The 24,659-nt window shown below is 46.3% G+C and overlaps 1 protein-coding gene across 4 annotated transcripts in view; it reads left to right on the forward strand.

The window, feature by feature from the left end:
* LOC117261997 (transcription factor SOX-6-like) overlaps positions 1 to 24,659 on the forward strand; it is a 188,190-nt gene that overhangs the window by 158,262 nt on the left and 5,269 nt on the right. For all 4 annotated transcript variants that reach the window (XM_078167556.1, XM_078167559.1, XM_078167558.1 and 1 more), the window contains exons 12-15: positions 153 to 358; positions 16,191 to 16,299; positions 18,418 to 18,588; positions 23,943 to 24,156. In XM_078167556.1, the coding sequence (XP_078023682.1) occupies positions 153 to 358; positions 16,191 to 16,299; positions 18,418 to 18,588; positions 23,943 to 24,156 (700 nt within the window). The remainder of the gene's footprint in view (positions 1 to 152; positions 359 to 16,190; positions 16,300 to 18,417; positions 18,589 to 23,942; positions 24,157 to 24,659) is intronic.

The raw sequence follows: 24,659 nt of genomic DNA on the forward strand, positions 1-24,659 counted from the left end.
GAGCCCCGCTCTGCCATTAATGATAGTTTGTATAAAGTCCTATCGGCACTGATTAATCAGCTAAACTGATGAATCGATGGACCTCTACTGGGTTCTCTTGTTCTTCCAGTCAAAGTGACAGACAGTTGTCCCTCTGTGTCATCCCCTCTCAGACATCCTGTCCAGCCTGAACTCCACGGCTCTGTTTGGGGACCAGGACGCGGTGATGAAGGCCATCCAGGAGGCGAGGAGCATGAGGGAGCAGATCCAGAGGGAGCAGCTCCACCAGCAGCAGCAGCAGCAGCAGCAGCCGGGACACCACAGTCTGGAGGCCAAACTGTCGGCCCTCAGCGGCATGAGCCTCAACAACGGCAACAAGGTCAGAGGGACGGACACGTCACATGTGGACACAGACACACTGCACTGATAAGGTCTATCAGAATCACATGGGCCAAATGTGCTGTTCAAAGGCATCCACTTTCATGTGAACACACACACACACACACACACACACACACACACACACACACTGATGCACAGACACATGTACACATCATGTGACACACACCAACAGGCTGTGGAGTGAAGAGACATCCACCACTTTATGTAAAGTACAATGTCATGGTACTGGAGTGTTTCAAACGCCTCACTCTTCTGTGTGTCAGCTGTAGTTTCACTTCACTCTGCACACTGACATGTTTTATTCAAATCATGTGATCAGATTTTAAAACTGGCTTCAAATCAGCAATTAAAGCCCTCGACAGTGAGATTAAAAACAAGTGAACCACCTGCACCATCCTGCTGTTTGCACATTAGAGGATAACTGTGATATATTTCAACATGGAGCCTGTTCCCTCGTCTAATCTAGAAACAGTGAACCAGGCTGTGATGTGTCCACAGTTTGTTTCTGTCACTGACAGGATCAGACTGTTACTGTGAGAGTGTGACATCATGATGGAAGGATCCCTACAGAGACAGAGCTTTGTGTTAAACATCCAGAAACAGTCCTGACATCACCGTCACCAAACCCACCAGACTCCATTTAAATACTCACTCATGTTATCATCATTAAACTCACCTCAGTCACAGTCAGCAGGAACTAAATAACACTCACAGAAACCATCTCAGTTCATCCTCTCACTCTTCAACAATCAGCAGCTCTGGTTTGGTTTAAATTAACCCTTAGTTCACCCGTTAGATGTGACAACATGCTGCCTCTGTACAGGCTAACATGAGGGTTTATTTAAATGGAGTCTGGTGGGTTTGGTGACGGTGATTTCAGGACTGGTTAAATAAAAGGATCTTACAAGGGTACAGCAATATATTGCTGTTAAGGTATACTGTGATATATAAAACTGACAGTTAAAATTCAAAGTGTCTCAGTTGATCAGTGTTTTGCTAACTGCTGCCATTCAGCAGCTACTGAAACATCCTGGTGCAGACTATTTACTGGAGTTTAGCAGCCTGTCGCTCATGCTGCATCTGAAGAGTTACAAGCACAGCTGTTCTTCCAGTGTCTGATAGTTCACCACCGACATGTTCATCACATCTCTCTAGTTTTTATTATCAGGATCTATTTTTAGCTCATCCTCATCTTATTTTCATCATGGAAAAAAACTTACTTGAGATTTTCGTCATATTTTTTGTCAGTGAAATGAACCCTGGTTTCGTCCTCCCTGAATCTAAACCAAACCTTAGTCCTGACCACAGAGGGGAGCGCCACACGTTTCAACAGGGGGGAAACACTTTCTGATGGTGGAAGAGACTCGGACACAGCATCGGCACGACTGCTGCAGCTGTTCATTCAGATAACCAGTGATGTTACTGCTGAAAACAGTTCATGTGAATATCTGGAGGAGTTTTATGAACAATGATCAAATTCCAGCCAAAAAAAATCTAACATTTTTATTAATCATTTTTATGCAAATTGTGTCACTGGATCTGAAAAAAAAAGAGACCAAACATCAGTCACACCAGCAACTGATGTGGAACGCACATCGAGCTGAAGTGTCTCACCAGGGTCAGGAAATAATCTGCAACTTACTGATAAAACATAAAACTGTGAGCTCTGAACGTGAGCTGCTTCAGTTTGAGCTCTGAACGTGAGCTGCTTCAGTTTGAGCTCTGAACGTGAGCTGCTTCAGTTTGAGCTGTGAACATTAACCTGCTTCAGTTTGAGCTGTGAACGTGAACTGCTTCAGTTTGAGCTGTGAACGTGAACTGCTTCAGTTTGAGCTGTGAACGTGACCTGCTTCAGTTTGAGCTGTGAACGTGACCTGCTTCAGTTTGAGCTCTGAACGTGACCTGCTTCAGTTTGAGCTGTGAACGTGAACTGCTTCAGTTTGAGCTGTGAACGTGACCTGCTTCACTTTGAGCTCTGAACGTGACCTGCTTCAGTTTGAGCTGTGAACGTGACCTGCTTCACTTTGAGCTGTGAACGTGACCTGCTTCAGTTTGAGCTCTGAACGTGAACTGCTTCAGTTTGAGCTGTGAACGTGACCTGCTTCAGTTTGAGCTCTGAACGTGAACTGCTTCAGTTTGAGCTGTGAACGTGAACTGCTTCAGTTTGAGCTCTGAACGTGAGCTGCTTCAGTTTGAGCTCTGAACGTGAGCTGCTTCAGTTTGAGCTCTGAACGTGAACTGCTTCACTTTAAGCTGTGAACGTGACCTGCTTCAGTTTGAGCTTTGAACGTGACCTGCTTCAGTTTGAGCTGTGAACATGACCTGCTTCAGTTTGAGCTGTGAACGTGACCTGCTTCAGTTTGAGCTGTGAACGTGACCTGCTTCAGTTTGAGCTGTGAACGTGACCTGCTTCAGTTTGAGCTTTGAACGTGACCTGCTTCAGTTTGAGCTGTGAACGTGACCTGCTTCACTTTGAGCTGTGAACGTGACCTGCTTCAGTTTGAGCTGTGAACGTGACCTGCTTCAGTTTGAGCTGTGAACGTGAGCTGCTTCAGTTTGAGCTGTGAACGTGAGCTGCTTCAGTTTGAGCTCTGAACGTGAGCTGCTTCAGTTTGAGCTCTGAACGTGACCTGCTTCAGTTTGAGCTGTGAACATTAACCTGCTTCCGTTTGAGCTGTGAACGTGAACTGCTTCAGTTTGAGCTGTGAACGTGAGCTGCTTCAGTTTGAGCTGTGAACGTGACCTGCTTCAGTTTGAGCTCTGAACGTGAGCTGCTTCAGTTTGAGCTGTGAACGTGACCTGCTTCAGTTTGAGCTCTGAACGTGACCTGCTTCAGTTTGAGCTCTGAACGTGACCTGCTTCAGTTTGAGCTGTGAACGTGAACTGCTTCAGTTTGAGCTCTGAACTTGAACTGCTTCAGTTTGAGCTGTGAACGTGAACTGCTTCAGTTTGAGCTGTGAACGTGACCTGCTTCGGTTTGAGCTGTGAACGTGAACTGCTTCAGTTTGAGCTGTGAACGTGACCTGCTTCAGTTTGAGCTGTGAACGTGACCTGCTTCAGTTTGAGCTCTGAACGTGAACTGTTTCAGTTTGAGCTCTGAACGTGACCTGCTTCAGTTTGAGCTGTGAACTTGAACTGCTTCAGTTTGAGCTGTGAACGTGACCTGCTTCAGTTTGAGCTGTGAACGTGACCTGCTTCAGTTTGAGCTCTGAACGTGACCTTCTTCAGTTTGAGCTCTGAACGTGACCTTCTTCAGTTTGAGCTCTGAACGTGACCTGCTTCAGTTTGAGCTCTGAACGTGACCTTCTTCAGTTTGAGCTCTGAACGTGACCTTCTTCAGTTTGAGCTCTGAACGTGAACTGCTTCAGTTTGAGCTCTGAACGTGAACTGCTTCAGTTTGAGCTCTGAACGTGAGCTGCTTCAGTTTGAGCTGTGAACATTAACCTGCTTCCGTTTGAGCTGTGAACGTGACCTGCTTCAGTTTGAGCTGTGAACGTGAACTGCTTCAGTTTGAGCTGTGACCGTGAGCTGCTTCAGTTTGAGCTGTGAACGTGACCTGCTTCAGTTTGAGCTCTGAACGTGAGCTGCTTCAGTTTGAGCTGTGAACGTGACCTGCTTCAGTTTGAGCTCTGAACGTGACCTGCTTCAGTTTGAGCTCTGAACGTGACCTGCTTCAGTTTGAGCTGTGAACGTGAGCTGCTTCAGTTTGAGCTGTGAACGTGAACTGCTTCAGTTTGAGCTGTGAACGTGAACTGCTTCAGTTTGAGCTGTGAACGTGAACTGCTTCAGTTTGAGCTCTGAACGTGACCTGCTTCAGTTTGAGCTGTGAACGTGAACTGCTTCAGTTTGAGCTCTGAACGTGAACTGCTTCAGTTTGAGCTCTGAACGTGAACTGCTTCAGTTTGAGCTGTGAACGTGACCTGCTTCAGTTTGAGCTGTGAACGTGACCTGCTTCAGTTTGAGCTCTGAACGTGAACTGCTTCAGTTTGAGCTGTGAACGTGAACTGCTTCAGTTTGAGCTCTGAACGTGACCTGCTTCAGTTTGAGCTGTGAACGTGACCTGCTTCAGTTTGAGCTGTGAACGTGAACTGCTTCAGTTTGAGCTGTGAACGTGACCTGCTTCAGTTTGAGCTCTGAACGTGACCTGCTTCAGTTTGAGCTCTGAACTTGAACTGCTTCAGTTTGAGCTGTGAACGTGAACTGCTTCAGTTTGAGCTGTGAACATTAACCTGCTTCAGTTTGAGCTGTGAACGTGACCTGCTTCAGTTTGAGCTGTGAACGTGAACTGCTTCAGTTTGAGCTCTGAACGTGACCTGCTTCAGTTTGAGCTGTGAACGTGACCTGCTTCAGTTTGAGCTGTGAACATTAACCTGCTTTAGTTTGAGCTCTGAACGTGAACTGCTTCAGTTTGAGCTGTGAACGTGACCTGCTTCAGTTTGAGCTGTGAACGTGACCTGCTTCAGTTTGAGCTCTGAACGTGACCTGCTTCAGTTTGAGCTCTGAACGTGAACTGCTTCAGTTTGAGCTGTGAACGTGACCTGCTTCAGTTTGAGCTGTGAACGTGACCTGCTTCAGTTTGAGCTCTGAACTTGAACTGCTTCAGTTTGAGCTGTGAACGTGACCTGCTTCAGTTTGAGCTGTGAACGTAAACTGCTTCAGTTTGAGCTCTGAACATTAACCTGCTTCAGTTTGAGCTGTGAACGTGACCTGCTTCAGTTTGAGCTGTGAACGTGAACTGCTTCAGTTTGAGCTGTGAACGTAAACTGCTTCAGTTTGAGCTCTGAACATTAACCTGCTTCAGTTTGAGCTGTGAACGTGACCTGCTTCCGTTTGAGCTGTGAACGTGAACTGCTTCAGTTTGAGCTCTGAACGTGACCTGCTTCAGTTTGAGCTGTGAACGTGACCTGCTTCAGTTTGAGCTGTGAACGTGACCTGCTTCAGTTTGAGCTCTGAACTTGAACTGCTTCAGTTTGAGCTGTGAACATTAACCTGCTTCAGTTTGAGCTGTGAACGTGACCTGCTTCAGTTTGAGCTGTGAACGTGACCTGCTTCAGTTTGAGCTGTGAACATTAACCTGCTTCAGTTTGAGCTGTGAACGTGACCTGCTTCAGTTTGAGCTGTGAACGTGAACTGCTTCAGTTTGAGCTCTGAACGTGACCTGCTTCAGTTTGAGCTCTGAACGTGACCTGCTTCAGTTTGAGCTGTGAACATTAACCTGCTTCAGTTTGAGCTCTGAACGTGAAGTGCTTCAGTTTGAGCTCTGAACGTGACCTGCTTCAGTTTGAGCTGTGAACGTGACCTGCTTCAGTTTGAGCTGTGAACGTGAACTGCTTCAGTTTGAGCTGTGAACGTGACCTGCTTCAGTTTGAGCTCTGAACGTGACCTGCTTCAGTTTGAGCTGTGAACATTAACCTGCTTCAGTTTGAGCTCTGAACGTGAAGTGCTTCAGTTTGAGCTCTGAACGTGACCTGCTTCAGTTTGAGCTGTGAACGTGAACTGCTTCAGTTTGAGCTGTGAACATTAACCTGCTTCAGTTTGAGCTCTGAACATGAACTGCTTCAGTTTGATCTCTGAACGTGAACTGCTTCAGTTTGAGCTGTGAACGTGAACTGCTTCAGTTTGAGCTCTGAACGTGACCTGCTTCAGTTTGATCTCTGAACGTGAACTGCTTCAGTTTGAGCTGTGAACGTGACCTGCTTCAGTTTGAGCTCTGAACGTGACCTGCTTCAGTTTGAGCTGTGAACATTAACCTGCTTCAGTTTGAGCTGTGAACGTGACCTGCTTCAGTTTGAGCTGTGAACGTGACCTGCTTCAGTTTGAGCTGTGAACGTGACCTGCTTCAGTTTGATCTCTGAACGTGAACTGCTTCAGTTTGAGCTGTGAACGTGAACTGCTTCAGTTTGAGCTGTGAACGTGAACTGCTTCAATTTGAGCTCTGAACGTGACCTGCTTCAGTTTGAGCTCTGAACGTGACCTGCTTCAGTTTGATCTCTGAACGTGAACTGCTTCAGTTTGATCTCTGAACGTGAACTGCTTCAGTTTGATCTCTGAACGTGACCTGCTTCAGTTTGAGCTGTGAACGTGAGCTGCTTCAGTTTGAGCTGTGAACGTGAACTGCTTCAGTTTGAGCTGTGAACGTGACCTGCTTCAGTTTGAGCTCTGAACGTGAACTGCTTCAGTTTGAGCTGTGAACGTGACCTGCTTCAGTTTGAGCTGTGAACATGACCTGCTTCAGTTTGAGCTGTGAACGTGAACTGCTTCAGTTTGAGCTGTGAACATTAACCTGCTTCAGTTTGAGCTGTGAACGTGACCTGCTTCAGTTTGAGCTGTGAACGTGAACTGCTTCAGTTTGAGCTCTGAACGTGAGCTGCTTCAGTTTGAGCTCTGAACGTGAACTGCTTCAGTTTGAGCTGTGAACATTAACCTGCTTCAGTTTGAGCTCTGAACGTGAAGTGCTTCAGTTTGAGCTGTGAACATTAACCTGCTTCAGTTTGAGCTCTGAACGTGAACTGCTTCAGTTTGAGCTCTGAACGTGACCTGCTTCAGTTTGAGCTGTGAACATTAACCTGCTTCAGTTTGAGCTGTGAACGTGAACTGCTTCAGTTTGAGCTGTGAACGTGAACTGCTTCAGTTTGAGCTGTGAACGTGACCTGCTTCAGTTTGAGCTCTGAACGTGACCTGCTTCAGTTTGATCTCTGAACGTGAACTGCTTCAGTTTGAGCTGTGAACGTGACCTGCTTCAGTTTGAGCTCTGAACGTGACCTGCTTCAGTTTGAGCTGTGAACATTAACCTGCTTCAGTTTGAGCTGTGAACGTGACCTGCTTCAGTTTGAGCTGTGAACGTGACCTGCTTCAGTTTGATCTCTGAACGTGAACTGCTTCAGTTTGAGCTGTGAACGTGACCTGCTTCAGTTTGAGCTGTGAACGTGACCTGCTTCAGTTTGAGCTGTGAACGTGACCTGCTTCAGTTTGAGCTCTGAACGTGAACTGCTTCAGTTTGAGCTGTGAACGTGACCTGCTTCAGTTTGAGCTGTGAACGTGACCTGCTTCAGTTTGAGCTCTGAACTTGAACTGCTTCAGTTTGAGCTGTGAACGTGACCTGCTTCAGTTTGAGCTGTGAACGTAAACTGCTTCAGTTTGAGCTCTGAACATTAACCTGCTTCAGTTTGAGCTGTGAACGTGACCTGCTTCAGTTTGAGCTGTGAACGTGAACTGCTTCAGTTTGAGCTGTGAACGTAAACTGCTTCAGTTTGAGCTCTGAACATTAACCTGCTTCAGTTTGAGCTGTGAACGTGACCTGCTTCCGTTTGAGCTGTGAACGTGAACTGCTTCAGTTTGAGCTCTGAATGTGACCTGCTTCAGTTTGAGCTGTGAACGTGACCTGCTTCAGTTTGAGCTGTGAACGTGACCTGCTTCAGTTTGAGCTCTGAACTTGAACTGCTTCAGTTTGAGCTGTGAACATTAACCTGCTTCAGTTTGAGCTGTGAACGTGACCTGCTTCAGTTTGAGCTGTGAACGTGACCTGCTTCAGTTTGAGCTGTGAACATTAACCTGCTTCAGTTTGAGCTCTGAACGTGACCTGCTTCAGTTTGAGCTCTGAACGTGACCTGCTTCAGTTTGAGCTGTGAACATTAACCTGCTTCAGTTTGAGCTCTGAACGTGAAGTGCTTCAGTTTGAGCTCTGAACGTGACCTGCTTCAGTTTGAGCTGTGAACATTAACCTGCTTCAGTTTGAGCTCTGAACATGAACTGCTTCAGTTTGAGCTCTGAACGTGAACTGCTTCAGTTTGAGCTGTGAACGTGAACTGCTTCAGTTTGAGCTCTGAACGTGACCTGCTTCAGTTTGATCTCTGAACGTGAACTGCTTCAGTTTGAGCTGTGAACGTGACCTGCTTCAGTTTGAGCTCTGAACGTGACCTGCTTCAGTTTGAGCTGTGAACATTAACCTGCTTCAGTTTGAGCTGTGAACGTGACCTGCTTCAGTTTGAGCTGTGAACGTGACCTGCTTCAGTTTGAGCTGTGAACGTGACCTGCTTCAGTTTGATCTCTGAACGTGAACTGCTTCAGTTTGAGCTGTGAACGTGAACTGCTTCAGTTTGAGCTGTGAACGTGAACTGCTTCAATTTGAGCTCTGAACGTGACCTGCTTCAGTTTGAGCTCTGAACGTGACCTGCTTCAGTTTGATCTCTGAACGTGAACTGCTTCAGTTTGATCTCTGAACGTGAACTGCTTCAGTTTGATCTCTGAACGTGACCTGCTTCAGTTTGAGCTGTGAACGTGAGCTGCTTCAGTTTGAGCTGTGAACGTGAACTGCTTCAGTTTGAGCTGTGAACGTGACCTGCTTCAGTTTGAGCTCTGAACGTGAACTGCTTCAGTTTGAGCTGTGAACGTGACCTGCTTCAGTTTGAGCTGTGAACGTGACCTGCTTCAGTTTGAGCTGTGAACATGAACTGCTTCAGTTTGAGCTCTGAACGTGAGCTGCTTCAGTTTGAGCTCTGAACGTGAACTGCTTCAGTTTGAGCTGTGAACATTAACCTGCTTCAGTTTGAGCTCTGAACGTGAAGTGCTTCAGTTTGAGCTGTGAACATTAACCTGCTTCAGTTTGAGCTCTGAACGTGAACTGCTTCAGTTTGAGCTCTGAACGTGACCTGCTTCAGTTTGAGCTGTGAACATTAACCTGCTTCAGTTTGAGCTGTGAACGTGAACTGCTTCAGTTTGAGCTCTGAACGTGAACTGCTTCAGTTTGAGCTGTGAACGTGACCTGCTTCAGTTTGAGCTCTGAACGTGACCTGCTTCAGTTTGATCTCTGAACGTGAACTGCTTCAGTTTGAGCTCTGAACGTGAACTGCTTCAGTTTGATCTCTGAACGTGAACTGCTTCAGTTTGAGCTGTGAACGTGACCTGCTTCAGTTTGAGCTCTGAACGTGACCTGCTTCAGTTTGAGCTGTGAACATTAACCTGCTTCAGTTTGAGCTGTGAACTTGACCTGCTTCAGTTTGAGCTGTGAACGTGACCTGCTTCAGTTTGATCTCTGAACGTGAACTGCTTCAGTTTGAGCTGTGAACGTGAACTGCTTCAGTTTGAGCTGTGAACGTGAACTGCTTCAGTTTGAGCTCTGAACGTGCACGGCTGTGTGCACGGACACACTTCTGTGGATGTGCTCTGATTTTCTCCAGTGTGCTGCAGCTCTGTGCTCAGCTTGTGTCTGAGTGTGAAGAAGGTTCATGGATGATATTTGGTGTTATTTGGCTCGAGCTGCAGCTCTTGAGGACTTCTCTTTTCTCCTCTCATCTCCACGGCCACCCAGAAGCCAACAGCTTTGAAGAGGGAGCAGCTGGGCCAATGACAAGTGATGGTTTTGGCGTGTGTGAGAGAGAGTGTGTGTGTGTGTGTGTGTGTGTGTGTGCCTCAACTGAGACTGAGTGGGTGTTTTTTGGGAGCAGAGCCGGTGTTAGCATTAGTGTGTGTGTGTTTGTGTGTGTGTGTGTGTAATAGAGTCCAGCTCTCCTCTGGCCCTGGAGGGGGGATCCCGGCCTCGGGGTTTTAGCCCAATTAAAGGGCCTTTCTGGGGGAAGGGACCTCCCCCCTCCCCCTCCTTGCTCATCTCTCGCCCTCTGGGCGGGAGGAGACAGGGCCTTTGTACCAGGATCTTATATCCAGAGGGACGTCTGCACTCCAAAACATCTTCAATCAGTCTGATCGGCCAATCACAGATTCCAGGGATCAGACGTTCAGGAAAACAGGGAACATGATTAGACCGGCTCTCCTGCGCAATTGATCCCATGTTGCTTGTGAAGATGAGGATGAGGAGGAGGAGGAGGAGGAGAGGAACTCATGAATATTTTAGGGGTGGAGAATTTGAACCCATCAACCCCAAGTAGGTCATGATTGGTGCATTTCAAGGATAGGCTGTTTTGAATGTTTCTGACTTGTTTGCGCAAAACATCCAAAATCTGGCAAAATATATGTGTGCTGTACTTCTGCCCGCTCCCCTGCCAATGTTTTTAGAAGTCATTATGCTGGTAAACACTGAGCAACTGCTAAATATAAATTATACAACAGCCTATACCAATAAATTGTTTATTAAGATTTAATTTGAGTTGTCTGCTGCAGGTCTGGAGAAACAAGTTTGAGCTTTAAGGAGCGTTTTGCAGCGAGTTGAGTGTGAGATGACGACAGACCAAGGTGTGTGTTTCAGGGAGAGCCCTGTGTGTTTCCCAGCTCTATATTTTCCAACTTTATAAGAACAAAACCAAAGCAGTGCAGTAATTTGGTTTATAGCTCCATGCCTCCTAATAAAAAGCTCATTTGGAAAGTCTCAAAGTAATTGTTTCCGGTCGGAGGACGACAGCAGGCCTCGCTGTTTGTTGTCAGTTTGTTATTGGTTCCCTGACAACAGCAGCTCAAAGACTCTTTCTTTCTCTCTTTTAGCTTTAAATACATAGTTTGTCTTCTTTCTGCAGCGCTCAGAGGCTTTGCTCTGTCTTAAACAATTCATGGATGGAACTTGCTGGATAGTGAGAGTGTGACTCAGCCGCTCCAACTCGGGAGGCAGCAATGCCGCCTCGTTTTCTTTACCTTGGATTTCTGTGTTGTTTTCTGTCGGTCCAATAAATTTGTTACTCAGAAACTTTGAAGCCTCGTCCAGGCCCTTCTGTTTTATGGCACTGTGCTCACACGGTGCGTCAGGAGGGAATCAGATCACTGCTGTATCTCAGTGTGACGCAGGACGCTGAGCTGTTTGTCGCTGATTCGACGTCTCAGTGTGTGTTTGTGCTGATTTCACTCTGTTTGTGTATTTTTGTCCCACAGAGTTCATTTTAAGCACAGACGACATGAATGTTTCTCTGAGAGCGTAAAGTGATCCTTTAGTCTTTTGTGTGTGTGTGTGTGTGTGTGTGTGTGTCCTGGCTCTGCTCAGGCCTTGGCCATGTTAATGTCATTATAGCTGGTGTACAGACGAGAGGCCTGGCCAGTTAGTGGCATTGTTGAGTATCACCTTACGCTTACGTTGCTTCCAGCTGGCCCGCGGCTGCCAGAGCTCACTGAAATAGCCACTGTGTGTGACTGTGTGGGTGTGCACATGCATGTTTATGTGTGCGCGCGTATGTGTGCGCTGAAGCTTGTGCATTTTTTTTTTCATCTAAACAGCCACAAAACACTCCCTGAAGCCACTGAAAGGAAAGCACCAAGTTTTTCAGAGCCTGTCATGTTACTCAGCTGAAAACATTCAATCCAGGATGTGTTCCTGCAGACGCTTCACTGCGGCTCAGTCGACAACATGTAGAGCTTATCTTAGAAATGTGCGACAGCTCTGCACAGGAGCTCCGTAAAGTTTACATGAAACATGAGAGAAAACCGTTTCCTGTCTCCAGCAGAGGTGAACGTGGCAGGTAATGGCAGATGGAGTGCAGGTCGAGCTATACACCACAGAAGAAGCAGCACAAACTGTTTCCTCACTTCAGATGAAGCTGGGATGTAAACAGTCACTCCACAGCTGATTGTAAACTGGGAGCATTGCATGATGGGACACAGTTGACTGAAACCTGCTGTAATCCTCTGAAGCCGTCAGCTGATCCGTCAGACCCAGTCACAGTGTCTGTGTTCAGTAACTGAACAGACAGCTGCCCCAGCTGATTGAGTTTTAACCACCTAAAAAAAGAAAACGTCCATATCAGTGTAAACTGTATTTAGCGTATTGTCACAGTTCTACCTTCCTGTTATTCAAACGCCACCAGACTACACTGACACAAACACTTATTAACACACATTTATTTAGCAGAAGACACCCGCCGCCTCCAGCCAGTGAAAATATTTCAAATGTAGCGTAAACAGATTTTTGTCTAAAATATGTTTCGTCCACAGCAGGACATCGTCGAGCTCCGCAGTCAACCACCGTGTTGATTTTATATCTTTATCTGTTGCAGGTTCAACTTGGAAATAGAAATATACAAGTTTGCTGATTTCAAATAACTTCGCAGTTAAAAACAATTTCCAGTTTTCTACCCTGATGTGATTGATGTTGTTAGCGGGACGTGGTTTGGATTTTGGACACTTTGCAAGAAGTTTAAATTTAAAGTATTTTGGTCCGTGAGATATTTGACAAATAACTTCACCAAACACAAAGTATTTAAACATGTAAAAGAATTGTAATGAAGCTTCCCGTCAATAGAAAATTGGTTTGCCATCAGAAGTCAGAGTGAACAGAGGTTTATTGTCTCACTGTTTATCAGTCATTTTATTTTGTTCTTGTTTATTAAACTGTTTTATCTTGCAGAGTTTTTATTGGTCAGTTTAATCCTTTGTGATTTATTCTCCCCTCTTGTACTGCAACTCAGATCTTCACATTTAAAACCTTTTATTTCTAGATGTATCAGAGATGCTAGCAAAGCATCACAGTAATGTCTGTCAGGTCGGACACCACGTTTAGCTTCATATCTTTATCTGCTACAGCTAAAGTGACGACAGAGATAAACAAGTGAACTGATTTCTCCACGACTGAAAACAGCTGGCAGGTTTGACAGTCTTTGTTGCAGGATTTTGGACACTGTCGCAAATTTGAAATTAAAAAATATATATATATTTATTTTGGTCTCTAAGACTTGAGGCAGAAAAACAGAAAGCAGATGGACTCAGAAAGTGAAGGTTAAATTTATTTGTGACCAGAAGTGAGCAGACGTTATCGTCATTTCATTTTGTTTCAGCCTGTTTAAATTCAGCAGCTTTGTTTCTTGAACATTTCTTGACTCATTCTCGCCTCTTGCACAGTTTGAAACTGACCAGATGTATGAATGTGAGGGTGTTGAATGTACCGAGGCCGCTAAAGAGAAATGTGTTGAGCCTGTTGAGTAAAGTTGGTGCAGCGGAGAGAGTCTGCAGGAAGGTGACCAGGGAGGAAATGGTTGTATAGAAGTTTATGTTGGCTGTAGGATGGAGCCCGTTACACCGACAGCTCAGACGCTTCCAAGTCTTGATTAAAGGTCGCCGTAACGTTGGTGTGTTTGAAGCCTGAATGATTTAGCGACATTATAATAATGTTGACTACAAAGGCCGCTCTGGCACCTGCAAATAGACTGTTGAGTGTCTGAGTGTTTGGGCTGGAGCCTCCGGGGTGGCGGCGAGTGTGAAGAGCTATGAATAGGAGGGATGGTGAAAGGGAGAGTGGGGCTGACTGACAGCTCTATCGCACACAGTGAAGTCTGAAGAAGAAGAGATGAAGGAAATAGGAAGAGAGAGGGAACGCTGGGAGGAGGAGGGGGGGGGTGGGGGCTGGGGGGGGTGGGGGGGGGGGGGGGGGGGGTGGAGGAGGCTGCCAAACTTGATTGGTCCGGGAGGAGACAGTAAACGGTTGCGGGTCAGCTGGAGGCAGGCCGCGTTGGCGGTAGGCGAGTTGTAACTGTGGTAATGAGCTCAATACGGTGTGGATAAAAAAAAACAGCCATGTTTGGAGCGTTACTACGGCAATGCACACGCCAAGAGGAGGAGAGACCAGGCGGAACAAAAAGAGTCGGGTGTCTCTTAAATTTAGAAATATACATTCAGCAGCAGCAGCACGAGGCTGCAGCAGCAGCAGCAGCAGTAGTAGCAGCAGCAGCGTGTTCACATCCACACGTCCTCCTGTTGTTCTTATTTAACTTGATCTTTTTAATTACTCGTCCATCTTGTGACACTTTAATTCAGCGCAGCCTCTTCACGTGGCCTTCATTGTGTTTAATTATTTTAGTCCTTGGTTCATCAACCTGCCTGCTCTGCACTCAAGTGCTCCGATTCACACCGCGCTAAATAGTAATGTAATATGTGATGTGGTGCTGCGTCGAAGCCTTTCACACACACACACACACACACGCACACACACACACACACACACAGAGTATAACCGCCTGAACATCAGGACTGTTTCTAAGCAGGCCGTCGCTCCCTGATGAAGACAAAGGAATAAAGACAGGAGACAAATGGAGTCTCATGACAGAGAGAGTCTGTAAAGCTGCTCCAGGAGGCAGCGGGCCAGAATCAAACCAGCAGGCGCAGCAGCCAAACCTATTTCAATCTTGACTAAACAAAGCAAAGACAGCTCCTTATTGCATTTGCCACAAGAACTTTCAAGTAGACCAAAAGTAGACCAACCGCAGGGAATATTTGCAAATTATGACCCAGGTCTGCTGTTAATCTGTATTTTGGATCAGTCCACCTCTATTGATGCTGTCCTAGTCCATTTTCCAAAAGCCTAACTCCACTCTGCGTTACTTTTCCATCGCTCTCCTCCCATTTACCAGCAGCGTTCGGACGTCTCTGACTGCTTCACATGTTTTTAAATGACACTGTGAGGCACATCTGAGGAAACTCCTGCACAGCTGTCACATTTAAAGAACTTTAAATTCATTCTGTGAAAACTGTTGATCTTTAAAACACCAAACTTAAACTGCCACAAGTCTGAGAGGCTTTTCACCAGGCTGTTGTTTAGGGACTGTTCTTTACTTATCAGAGGAGGAAAATCCATTCACTCGTGAAGTGTTTGATACACATGATGTGTCGAGGGAGCGTCTGACGTCAGAAAATCTGATAATAATTTCTGGGTTTTTGTTCACCCACATTTTTGAAGAAAAGCAAAAATTAAAAACAAAGAGAGAAAAAAAACAATGAAAAATTTTAGAGAAAACATGAACATTTTCTTTAAAAATTTCCAGCACTTTAAAGAAAAAAAAATCACCCACATTTTTGAAGAAAACATCCCTTCCAAAGCTGCAGGGTGGTAAATACAAGATACAGCCATTTTCAGTTGTAAGGCCCCCCCCCCAATAAATAACAAACGGTCCCTAAACTCTACAAATTGATCTGGTTGTCCACTCCTCTTTGTTTTTTCTTTGCTCCCTCCATCGTCCTCTGTCCCTCTGTCTCTCCGTCTGTCTGTCCCCCTGTCCCTCTGTCTCTTCATCTGTCCCTCTGTCTGTCTCTCAGTCTCTCTGTCCGTCCTTGTGTCTTTTCTTTAGTCCTTTGTTAGGCGGTTGCTTCCTGCGGTGAGCGTGGCACTGCCCAGGCACATGTTCTGCGGTGGGCCTGATTACAGCCCTGCCGTAGTGCTGACATTGGCCCGCGCCGACTCCTCATCTATAAACACACACACACATACGCACACATACGCACACATACACACCGGCCCCTAAGTTCCACCAACTCTGCCAGCGGCTACCGCGGCATGACTTCACCCGGCAACCATTCCTTGCGTCAAACAAAATGCCTCTGTCACCAGAAAAAGGAGGAGAGCCGAGAGGGAGGAGGAAGGAGGGAGGGAGAGGGGGAGGGAGAGGAGGAGCGTAGCTGTGCGGTAGCTCCACGGAGGGTTCGATGTTTTCCACCACAGTTTGGGAGCGTGGTGGGGTAATTTTAGCTGGAAGGCCCCGAGGCGGGCTGCTCGCAGACGTTATGTGTCTCAGAAGTGGAGTGGCAGGCAGAAGGCAAGAGGATGAGGATGATGATGATGATGATGATGATGATGATGGGAGGTTGATTAGCGTAGGCCTGAAGGAGCTCTGACTTGTCTCTTAACTTATCATAGAACCAACATCATGACTCATTTCCCTCAATAAAAAACTGCATTAAAATAAACAGCCTGTGTCTTTCTTTTATTTTTTGTCTCTCAGCTCAACCCAGCAGTTAGTTTTATTGTCATGACCATCACAGTCTTCCCCCGTGACCCAACTGAGAGGTGCCAGGCTCACACACAGGGCTTAGTGCTTAGGGCTTTAGTTTTGGCAGCTGGCGTCACGTTTCTCACATTCATTAAAGAACCTTTGATATTTCCTGTGTTTCAGGAGCGGCTGCACTACGAGACTCTGAGCCAGCACCTGGGGAAGCTTGGGGACGATGCTGGGAAGATGGTCCATCGAGTTATCGACCTGACGAGACCAGAAGATCTGGATGGTAACAGCACCTTTGATTCACTCCTCTGGTGGTTTGTTCAACGTGTTGCACTCCTCATGTTTAGTTGCCTCCAGTATAATGTGGGTAACTCAGAAGCACAGAGACGTGACAGACTGGAGGGGGGTGGGGTGAAGGAGGAAGGAGCTGCTGAGGTTTGACTTAGAGGCAGTCACATCCTGTTCAGACTAAATTGATAGCAGTGACCCTGAACCCGGGGCCCCTCACAGAAGAGGCCCTGCCTCTGGTGCCTCTCGTGGTCCGCCATCTCAGAAAATCCACAATAAAGACGAAGGCGTCTTCCAGAGCTGCACAACATGCAGGTATTCAGGGAACACAAATATTTATTGTGCTCCTCAGGAAGCTTTGCTGGAGGACACTGAAACAGCTAAACAGACTCTTTAACATCAACATCTCTTAAAAACCTGACACTGTTATTATTCCTGCAGGAGCACCACACGCTGCTCACAACTCATGACATGAAATCCCACCCAGGACACGTCTGCAAACAGCAGCAGGCGAAGACGAGTCCGTTAAAGGGACGGTTCAGATCTCTAACAGTCGGGGTGTGCTGGATACCACACCGGCTGGGAAGCTAATCAACGTACTGCTGTGGGCGGAGTCAGCAACAAGACGTATTATCACTAGTGCAGAAAAGTCCCACATGAAACAATCAGTGTCAGTGTGAGAGTCGTTATACTGACAGTGTTTTCACAGCTTTACTTTAATGTCAGACGCTGATCTCTGGTGGAGAACTGAACTGAAGCTGTTGCGTCGCTCGAGAGAAACAGTGATTTAACATGAGTGAACACGGAGCTGCTGCTCGACTGCTGCCTCCATCAGTCTGTGTGTCTGTGGGACGTTTATAGGGTTAATTCAGATTCACCAAAGTCACGCAGACACACTCACTGATGGGGCAGCAGCTCCGTGTTCACTCATGTTAAACTCTGTGCTTTGACAAGAGCTCACATGGCAGCTGAGGCCACATTGGATCGGTCTGTGTGACAGAAAGGTGAAGCAGTGAAAACCTAAACTGACATTCAGGTGAACTAACTGCTGCCTCCGTCCACAGCAGTGCGTTGATGAGCTTCTTCAGCAGAGCTCCCGCTGCTTCTCTAACCTGACGTCTGCTGGAGAACACACACTGACTGTGGATCAGTTCAGCACCACTATAACTTTCCCTTTAATGCTCAATAAAGTTTACTGTGAAGATCATTTGTAAAAAATATTAATGAGTAAAAGCGAGACACTTAACATCCTGTGTGTTGCCTGCAGTCAGCAGGTACTGTTACACTAATAATGATAATAATAAACTTTATTATACAGCTCACTCTTTTCATACAGGGAGTGCAGCTCAGCGGCCTCTACAGTGAACCTAAAACATTCATTCAATATAAAAGCACATTCAGAAAGAGTTTAAAACAAGAATTAGCTGATTCATTTCAAAGTGATCTGAGATTCTGTTGATCCAACTTTCATAGTGTTTCTTCCTGTGTCACCTCCTCTGACATCTTTAACTGTCAGAGCCTTGAAGTCCCAACAGACACTGACTCACTGAAATAAGAGAACACCTTCTCACTGCAGGCATCGTCTGTGCCGCGTACGGCCCACAGCTGTGACACTGTGGATGGAACAGAACTCATCAGTCACCCACTGATCAGAGCAAAACCACAAGTCTGAAACCTTTTTTTAAAATCATAAGATGAAAAACATCATGACATCATCAAATCATAGAACTGTAAAATCATAAAATCAAGTCAGATCCAAGATTTCAAAGAGCCAAAGCGTGTCAGAGCTAAACGTTAAAATGAATAGATGAGCTTTTTTAAATAAATGAAACACCTTGTGTCAACGCAGCGTGAGCGACTGGATGTTAAACGCCGTCGGCCCACCTGTTCCTCATAAAGCTGTGGTGTTTACAGGCGGCGAGGAGCTGCGGACGGCTCGTTGTGGGTTAGTTTACAGTCAGAGGAGTAAACACAGGAGCAGCGACGCTCACATCCTATCAGGAGGAAGCTAACTGACCATGGTGTGTTTGTGTGAGTGTGCTGAGGGCATCTCATCCAGACCGCCATCACACGCATCATCACACAGAGAACTGTTTTCCTCTGTGTCACACAGGAAGTAACATCACAGAGGCGCGAGTGTTCAGGGAGGCGCGGGGCAGGAACAACGCCGAGCCTCACATCAAGAGACCCATGAACGCCTTCATGGTGTGGGCCAAAGACGAGAGGAGGAAGATCCTGCAGACCTTCCCCGACATGCACAACTCCAACATCAGCAAGATCCTCGGTGAGCTTTCACAGGTTTATATTCAACAGGTGCGTTTGACATTAAAGGGACAGTTCACCCCAAAATCAAATCACATATTCCTCCTCCTCCTCCTCCTCCTCCTCCTCTACCAAACTACACCCACCAACTGTATCACTGCACAGAGGGGAGCGGGCATCTACTAATGATGTTTGGGGTTGAGATGTAAACGGCATCCTCATTGGCTGAGCTGTAACGTTAGCTTGCTCAGTGCTGTTAGCGAGAGTAAGAATCATATTCTGGGTCCTGACCTGTAAACCATCTCTGTGTCCCATCACCACCGTGCGCCTGTTGTAAGAGGGATGACAGGGGCCTGCACTGTTTTTAAAAAAATCAAGTTCAGTCTCTCAGCTGATTTAATTCAGCCAAATTTAGTTTAGTTACAACACTAATTACTTCAAAATAAGAAGCTGCAAACATTTCGACGCCTCTGGCTGCTCGAGGAGCGAGCACAAGATGCTTCCTTCTGCACCATGATTCAGTTGTTCGGTGCAGTGCAGCAGAAACAACAATGAACGCTGTTGGTTTTGGGGTGAACTGTACCTTTAATGTTGTGCTTCTGGAGCACTGGTGGGTCGGGGGTGACCCTATAACTGTTTTTTATTTTCCCCTGAGGAAACGTATCAGTGTTTGTGTTGAATGTAATATAATGGGAGGAAATAATCAGTGATCAAATGATTCAGATGAAAACAGAAGTTTGTAAATGAGCTCTTTGATAATTATCAGCAGCGTATTTCTGTTACTGGAAGAATTTTCTAGGCTGTTTGTCTTCATGTTTTATGAACTGTGACATCAGTTTGTTATCTTAGAGAACTCGTCACCTTCTGGACGTGTCAGGACACAAAGTCTGTGTGAAGATCAGTTTAATCCAACCTTTTAACACACACACACACACACACACACACACACACACACACACACACACACACACACACAGCTGAAGGTCTGAAACTTGTATTTGTCACTGGACTCGGCGCTCAGGAGGCTTCACTGTCCTCCACAGTTCACAGGGTCTATATCAGCGGCAGGCTGAGGACTATAAGAAGGAGCAGTGTGCTGTTAGACCTGGAACACTCGACACACAGAGCTCCACTGTGTCGGCCTGACGAGTGTGATGGATGCATTCAGCTCTAAAGTAGCCGTGTTGATACTAACTGCCTCACACAGATAGCCATTCAGGCAGCGCTGAGCGTAGCGGTTGTTCATGAAATGTTGTGAAGACCTCCAGTGTCCGACGCAGAGCTCTGCTGAGCTGGAGGGTCTCTGAATGTAAATCCTCCTCCTGAGCAACGCTAACAAATTGCTGCTTCTGAGCTGGGTTTGTGTTTCTGACTCAAGAGGCGTCTTGTGTTTGACCAAAGACTTCCTGCATTTATATGATGTTAAACTAAATCAAAGTCAGGTGATGATTTCCTCATCAGAATGAATCAGTGATGCAGTTTGTGGGAATCATGAGAAATAAGTGATCTATCAAGCATCTGCGGCAGAGATAGGAACAAAAAGCAGAGTTTAGAGTGCACGTTTGTGTACGTGTGCACGACTGCATGTGTACAATGGATGTAATAACACAGCTGGACTCTGGGGAGTGGGTGGCAGGCTTTAAAACCCTCCTGTGTATTTCCTGTGTGACAAAAGTACAGGACGGGTTTGTGATAAACCTTGATAAACAGAGGAGCGAGGCGGAGTGTGTATAATCAGTTGTCGGAGTGCTTCGCAGATGTGCTGCGTTCCTGCGGTAATGGCCCTGTCCACTTGTTCAGAAGGTCCTCTTACTGGGAAAATAACAAGTACACAATGCGTCATTCTTCTGGAGCCAAGAGGGAGCAGAGTGTAATCCACTCCTGATTTTAAACAGCCTCCCTGGTTAAAGATTTGATGGTGTCTGTTCACATGACAACATCCAACCTGAAGGAACGCTGACGTTTCTGTTCGAGCTGAGACTCTGTGAGCCGTTGGAATCTTTGGTTTCATTCTGATCACTGGTATATTTTACCACAGAGTCTACATATCACTTTCATCAGAACCTAAATGAAATAAAAAAGCTCTCTTAAATATATACCATGCAGGAATTGTTGGTTACTGTTTGTCACAACTTGGTCTCACACTGAAGTCTTGGTCAGTGACTTACAGCATCAGGCAAACAAAAGAAAGCCACCCTTTCATGTCGGCATGATACGCGGCAATAATGGCGACCAACAGCTTGGGGGAAATGCGCCGGGACAGCAATGAAAATTAAGATGGCGGACATCTGAGAAGAGTGGGACCTCCTTCTCTCACTCGGGAGGCCGGTGTTCACGTCCTGTAAGATTGTAAAGCCAAACCCTGTTCTTTTTTCCTAAACCCTAACCACATGTGTGTGTGTGTTGGCTAAACGTAACCACGTGTGTGTGTGTTGGCTAAACGTAACCACGTGTGTGTGTGTGTTGGCTAAACGTAACCACGTGTGTGTGTGTTGGCTAAACGTAATCACACGTGTGTGTGTGTTGGCTAAACGTAACCACGTGTGTGTGTTGGCTAAACGTAACCACGTGTGTGTGTGTGTTGGCTAAACGTAACCACGTGTGTGTGTGTTGGCTAAACGTAACCACATGTGTGTGTGTGTTGGCTAAACGTAACCACGTGTGTGTGTGTTGGCTAAACGTAACCACGTGTGTGTGTGTGTTGGCTAAACGTAACCACATGTGTGTGTGTTGGCTAAACGTAATCACATGTGTGTGTGTTGGCTAAACGTAACCACGTGTGTGTGGTGGCTAAACGTAACCATGTGTGTGTGTTGGCTAAACATAACCACGTGTGTGTGTTGGCTAAACGTAACCACGTGTGTGTGTGTGTTGGCTAAACCTAACCACGTGTGTGTGTCTTGGCTAAACGTAACCACGTGTGTGTGTGTTGGCTAAACGTATCCACGCGTGTGTGTTGGCTAAACGTAACCACGTGTGTGTGTTGGCTAAACGTAACCGTGTGTGTGTGTTGGCTAAACGTAACCATGTGTGTGTGTGTTGGCTAAACTTAACCACGTGTGTGTGTGTTAGCTAAACATAATCACACGTGTGTGTGTTGGCTAAACGTAACCACGTGTGTGTGTTGGCTAAACGTAACCACGTGTGTGTGTGTTGGCTAAACGTAACCACGTGTGTGTGTGTGTTGGCTAAACGTAACCACGTGTGTGTGTTGGCTAAATGTAATCACGTGTGTGTGTGTTGGCTAAACGTAACCACGTGTGTGTGTTGGCTAAAAGTAACCACGTGTGTGTGTGTTGGCTAAACGTAACCACGTGTGTGTGTTGGCTAAACATAATCACACGTGTGCGTGTTGGCTAAACGTAACCATGTGTGTGTGTGTGTTGGCTAAACGTAACCGCGTGTGTGTGTTGGCTAAACGTAACCACGTGTGTGTGTTGGCTAAACGTAACCACGTGTGTGTGTGTTGGCTAAACGTAACCACGTGTGTGTGTGTTGGCTAAACGTAACCACGTGTGTGTGTTGGCTAAACATAATCACACGTGTGCGTGTTGGCTAAACGTAACGATGTGTGTGTGTGTGTTGGCTAAACGTAACCGCGTGTGTGTGTCGGCTAAACGTAACCACGTGTGTGTGTTGGCTAAACGTAACCACGTGTGTGTGTGTTGGCTAAACGTAACCACGTGTGTGTGTGTTGGCTAAACGTAACCACGTGTGTGTGTGTGTGTTGGCTAAACGTAACCGCGTGTGTGTGTTGACTAAACGTAACCACGTGTGTGTGTGTGTTGGCTAAACGTAACCACGTGTGTGTGTGTGTTGGCTAAACGTAATCACGTGTGTGTGTGCTGGCTAAACGTAACCATGTGTGTGTGTTGGCTAAACGTAATCACGTGTGTGTGTGTTGGCTAAACGTAATCACGTGTGTGTGTGTTGGCTAAACGTAACCACGTGTGTGTGTGGTGGCTAAACGTAACCACGTGTGTGTGGTGGCTAAACGTAACCACGTGTGTGTGTTGACTAAACGTAACGTGTGTGTGTTGGCTAAACGTAACCACGTGTGTGTGTGTTGGCTAAACGTAACCACGTGTGTGTGTTGGCTAAACGTAACCACGTGTGTGTGCGTGTTGGCATGTTGGCTAAACGTAACCACGTGTGTGTGTGTTGGCTAAACGTAACCACGTGTGTGTGTTGGCTAAACATAACCATGTGTGTGTATGTTGGCTAAACATAACCACGTGTCTGTGTTGGCTAAACGTAACCACGTGTGTGTGTTGGCTAAACGTAACCACGTGTGTGTGTTGGCTAAACGTAACCATGTGTGTGTGTCTTGGCTAAACGTAACCACGTGTGTGTGTTGGCTAAACGTAACCACATGTGTGTGTGTTGGCTAAACGTAACCACGTGTGTGTGTTGGCTAAACGTAACCACAGGTGTGTGTGTTGGCTAAACGTAACCACGTGTGTGTGCGTGTTGGCGTGTTGGCTAAACGTAACCACGTGTGTGTGTGTTGGCTAAACGTAACCACGTGTGTGTGTTGGCTAAACGTAACCACGTGTGTGTGTGTTGGCTAAACGTAACCACGTGTGTGTGCGTGTTGGCGTGTTGGCTAAACGTAACCACGTGTGTGTGTTGGCTAAACGTAACCACGTGTGTGTGCGTGTTGGCGTGTTGGCTAAACGTAACCACGTGTGTGTGCATGTGGGCTAAACGTAACCACGTTTGTTTGTGTTGAAGGAAAAAAACATCAGTTGGTGGTGTTGTACCGACGTAGTGCTTTTATTCTGAAAGAGACTGTATCAAACTGTACATTTCCTGTGAAAACAGAAGTGTATTTTGAAAACAGACAATGCATGTAACAGGCTGAAGTTGACACGGCGTCCCACAACGTCAACAACCAACACACCCAGGGTACCTTGGACGTCATATGTGGACGTGGAAAGTCCATGACCAAACGTGGACATGTGATGAGGTCACAGTGAGGATGATGATGGCTGTAAACAGAATCACCAGAGACAGTGAAGGTGACAGTCAGTGTCTCTGGTCGGTGTTTTTCAGCGCTGTGTTGAGGATGTTTGTAGCTTCCTCTTTGATCTGGTTACAATCTGACACCTGGTCACTACCTTTCTATAAGGCCCGACCTCACCTGTGCACTGTGCTCACAGCCTGAAGAGAACAGGCTCTCTGCAGATAAATACACCATCACACACTTCTAGCAGGTCATCAGTGATGACTGAGAGGGTTTACTTCTGTTTGAGTCTGTTCTTTGTTTCCAGGAAAATCTGCACAGAAAACATTTGAGATATTGACATATGTTTTATGACCAAGCTGAGTCAAGCTAAACTAAAGAGAAAAACTAATCTGCATCATCCTCTCCAGGCTCTCGCTGGAAATCCATGACCAACCAGGAGAAGCAGCCGTACTACGAGGAGCAGGCCCGCCTGAGTAAAATCCATCTGGAGAAATATCCCAACTACAAGTACAAGCCGCGGCCCAAGAGAACCTGCATCATCGACGGCAAGAAGCTGCGCATCGGAGAGTACAAGCAGATGATGAGGTCACGGCGTCAGGAGATGAGGCAGTTCTTTGTCGGGTGAGCACCGTCAGACGTCAATCCTGCAGTTCCTCTAATGTCCACTAGAGGCTGGCTCCAAGAGCAAGTCAGACCTCCATGTTAACATGTAGAAATCAACACGTTTACAGCCTGGTACTGTACATACAAACTACATCATGATATGGGACGACGTACTGTCTTGATTATGAATCTTTTAATTTCCAAAGTTTCCTGGTTTTAAAGTGACATTATTGTCTGAACTCTTCTCTTATTAACATTTATATCCACATTACTGATGGTTGTAACAAATGTGAGTGTGAAAGCACCAACAGTCAGCCCCACAGTATCCTCACCATATCAACACCCAGTTCTTTGGTCAAATATATTGTGATATTAGATTATGTCCAGATCAGCCAGCCCTGCTCTGAAGCTGATTCCCTCTCAGCTGTGCAGGGCTGAATTTCTACACTAAATACTGTATGTCCAAACGTGGTCGACTCAGAATCCAAAAATCCAAGATGCCAAACTCAGCCAGACCAAAC

This window comes from Epinephelus lanceolatus, chromosome 5, assembly GCF_041903045.1.
Source record: "Epinephelus lanceolatus isolate andai-2023 chromosome 5, ASM4190304v1, whole genome shotgun sequence".
NCBI lineage: Eukaryota > Metazoa > Chordata > Actinopteri > Perciformes > Serranidae > Epinephelus > Epinephelus lanceolatus.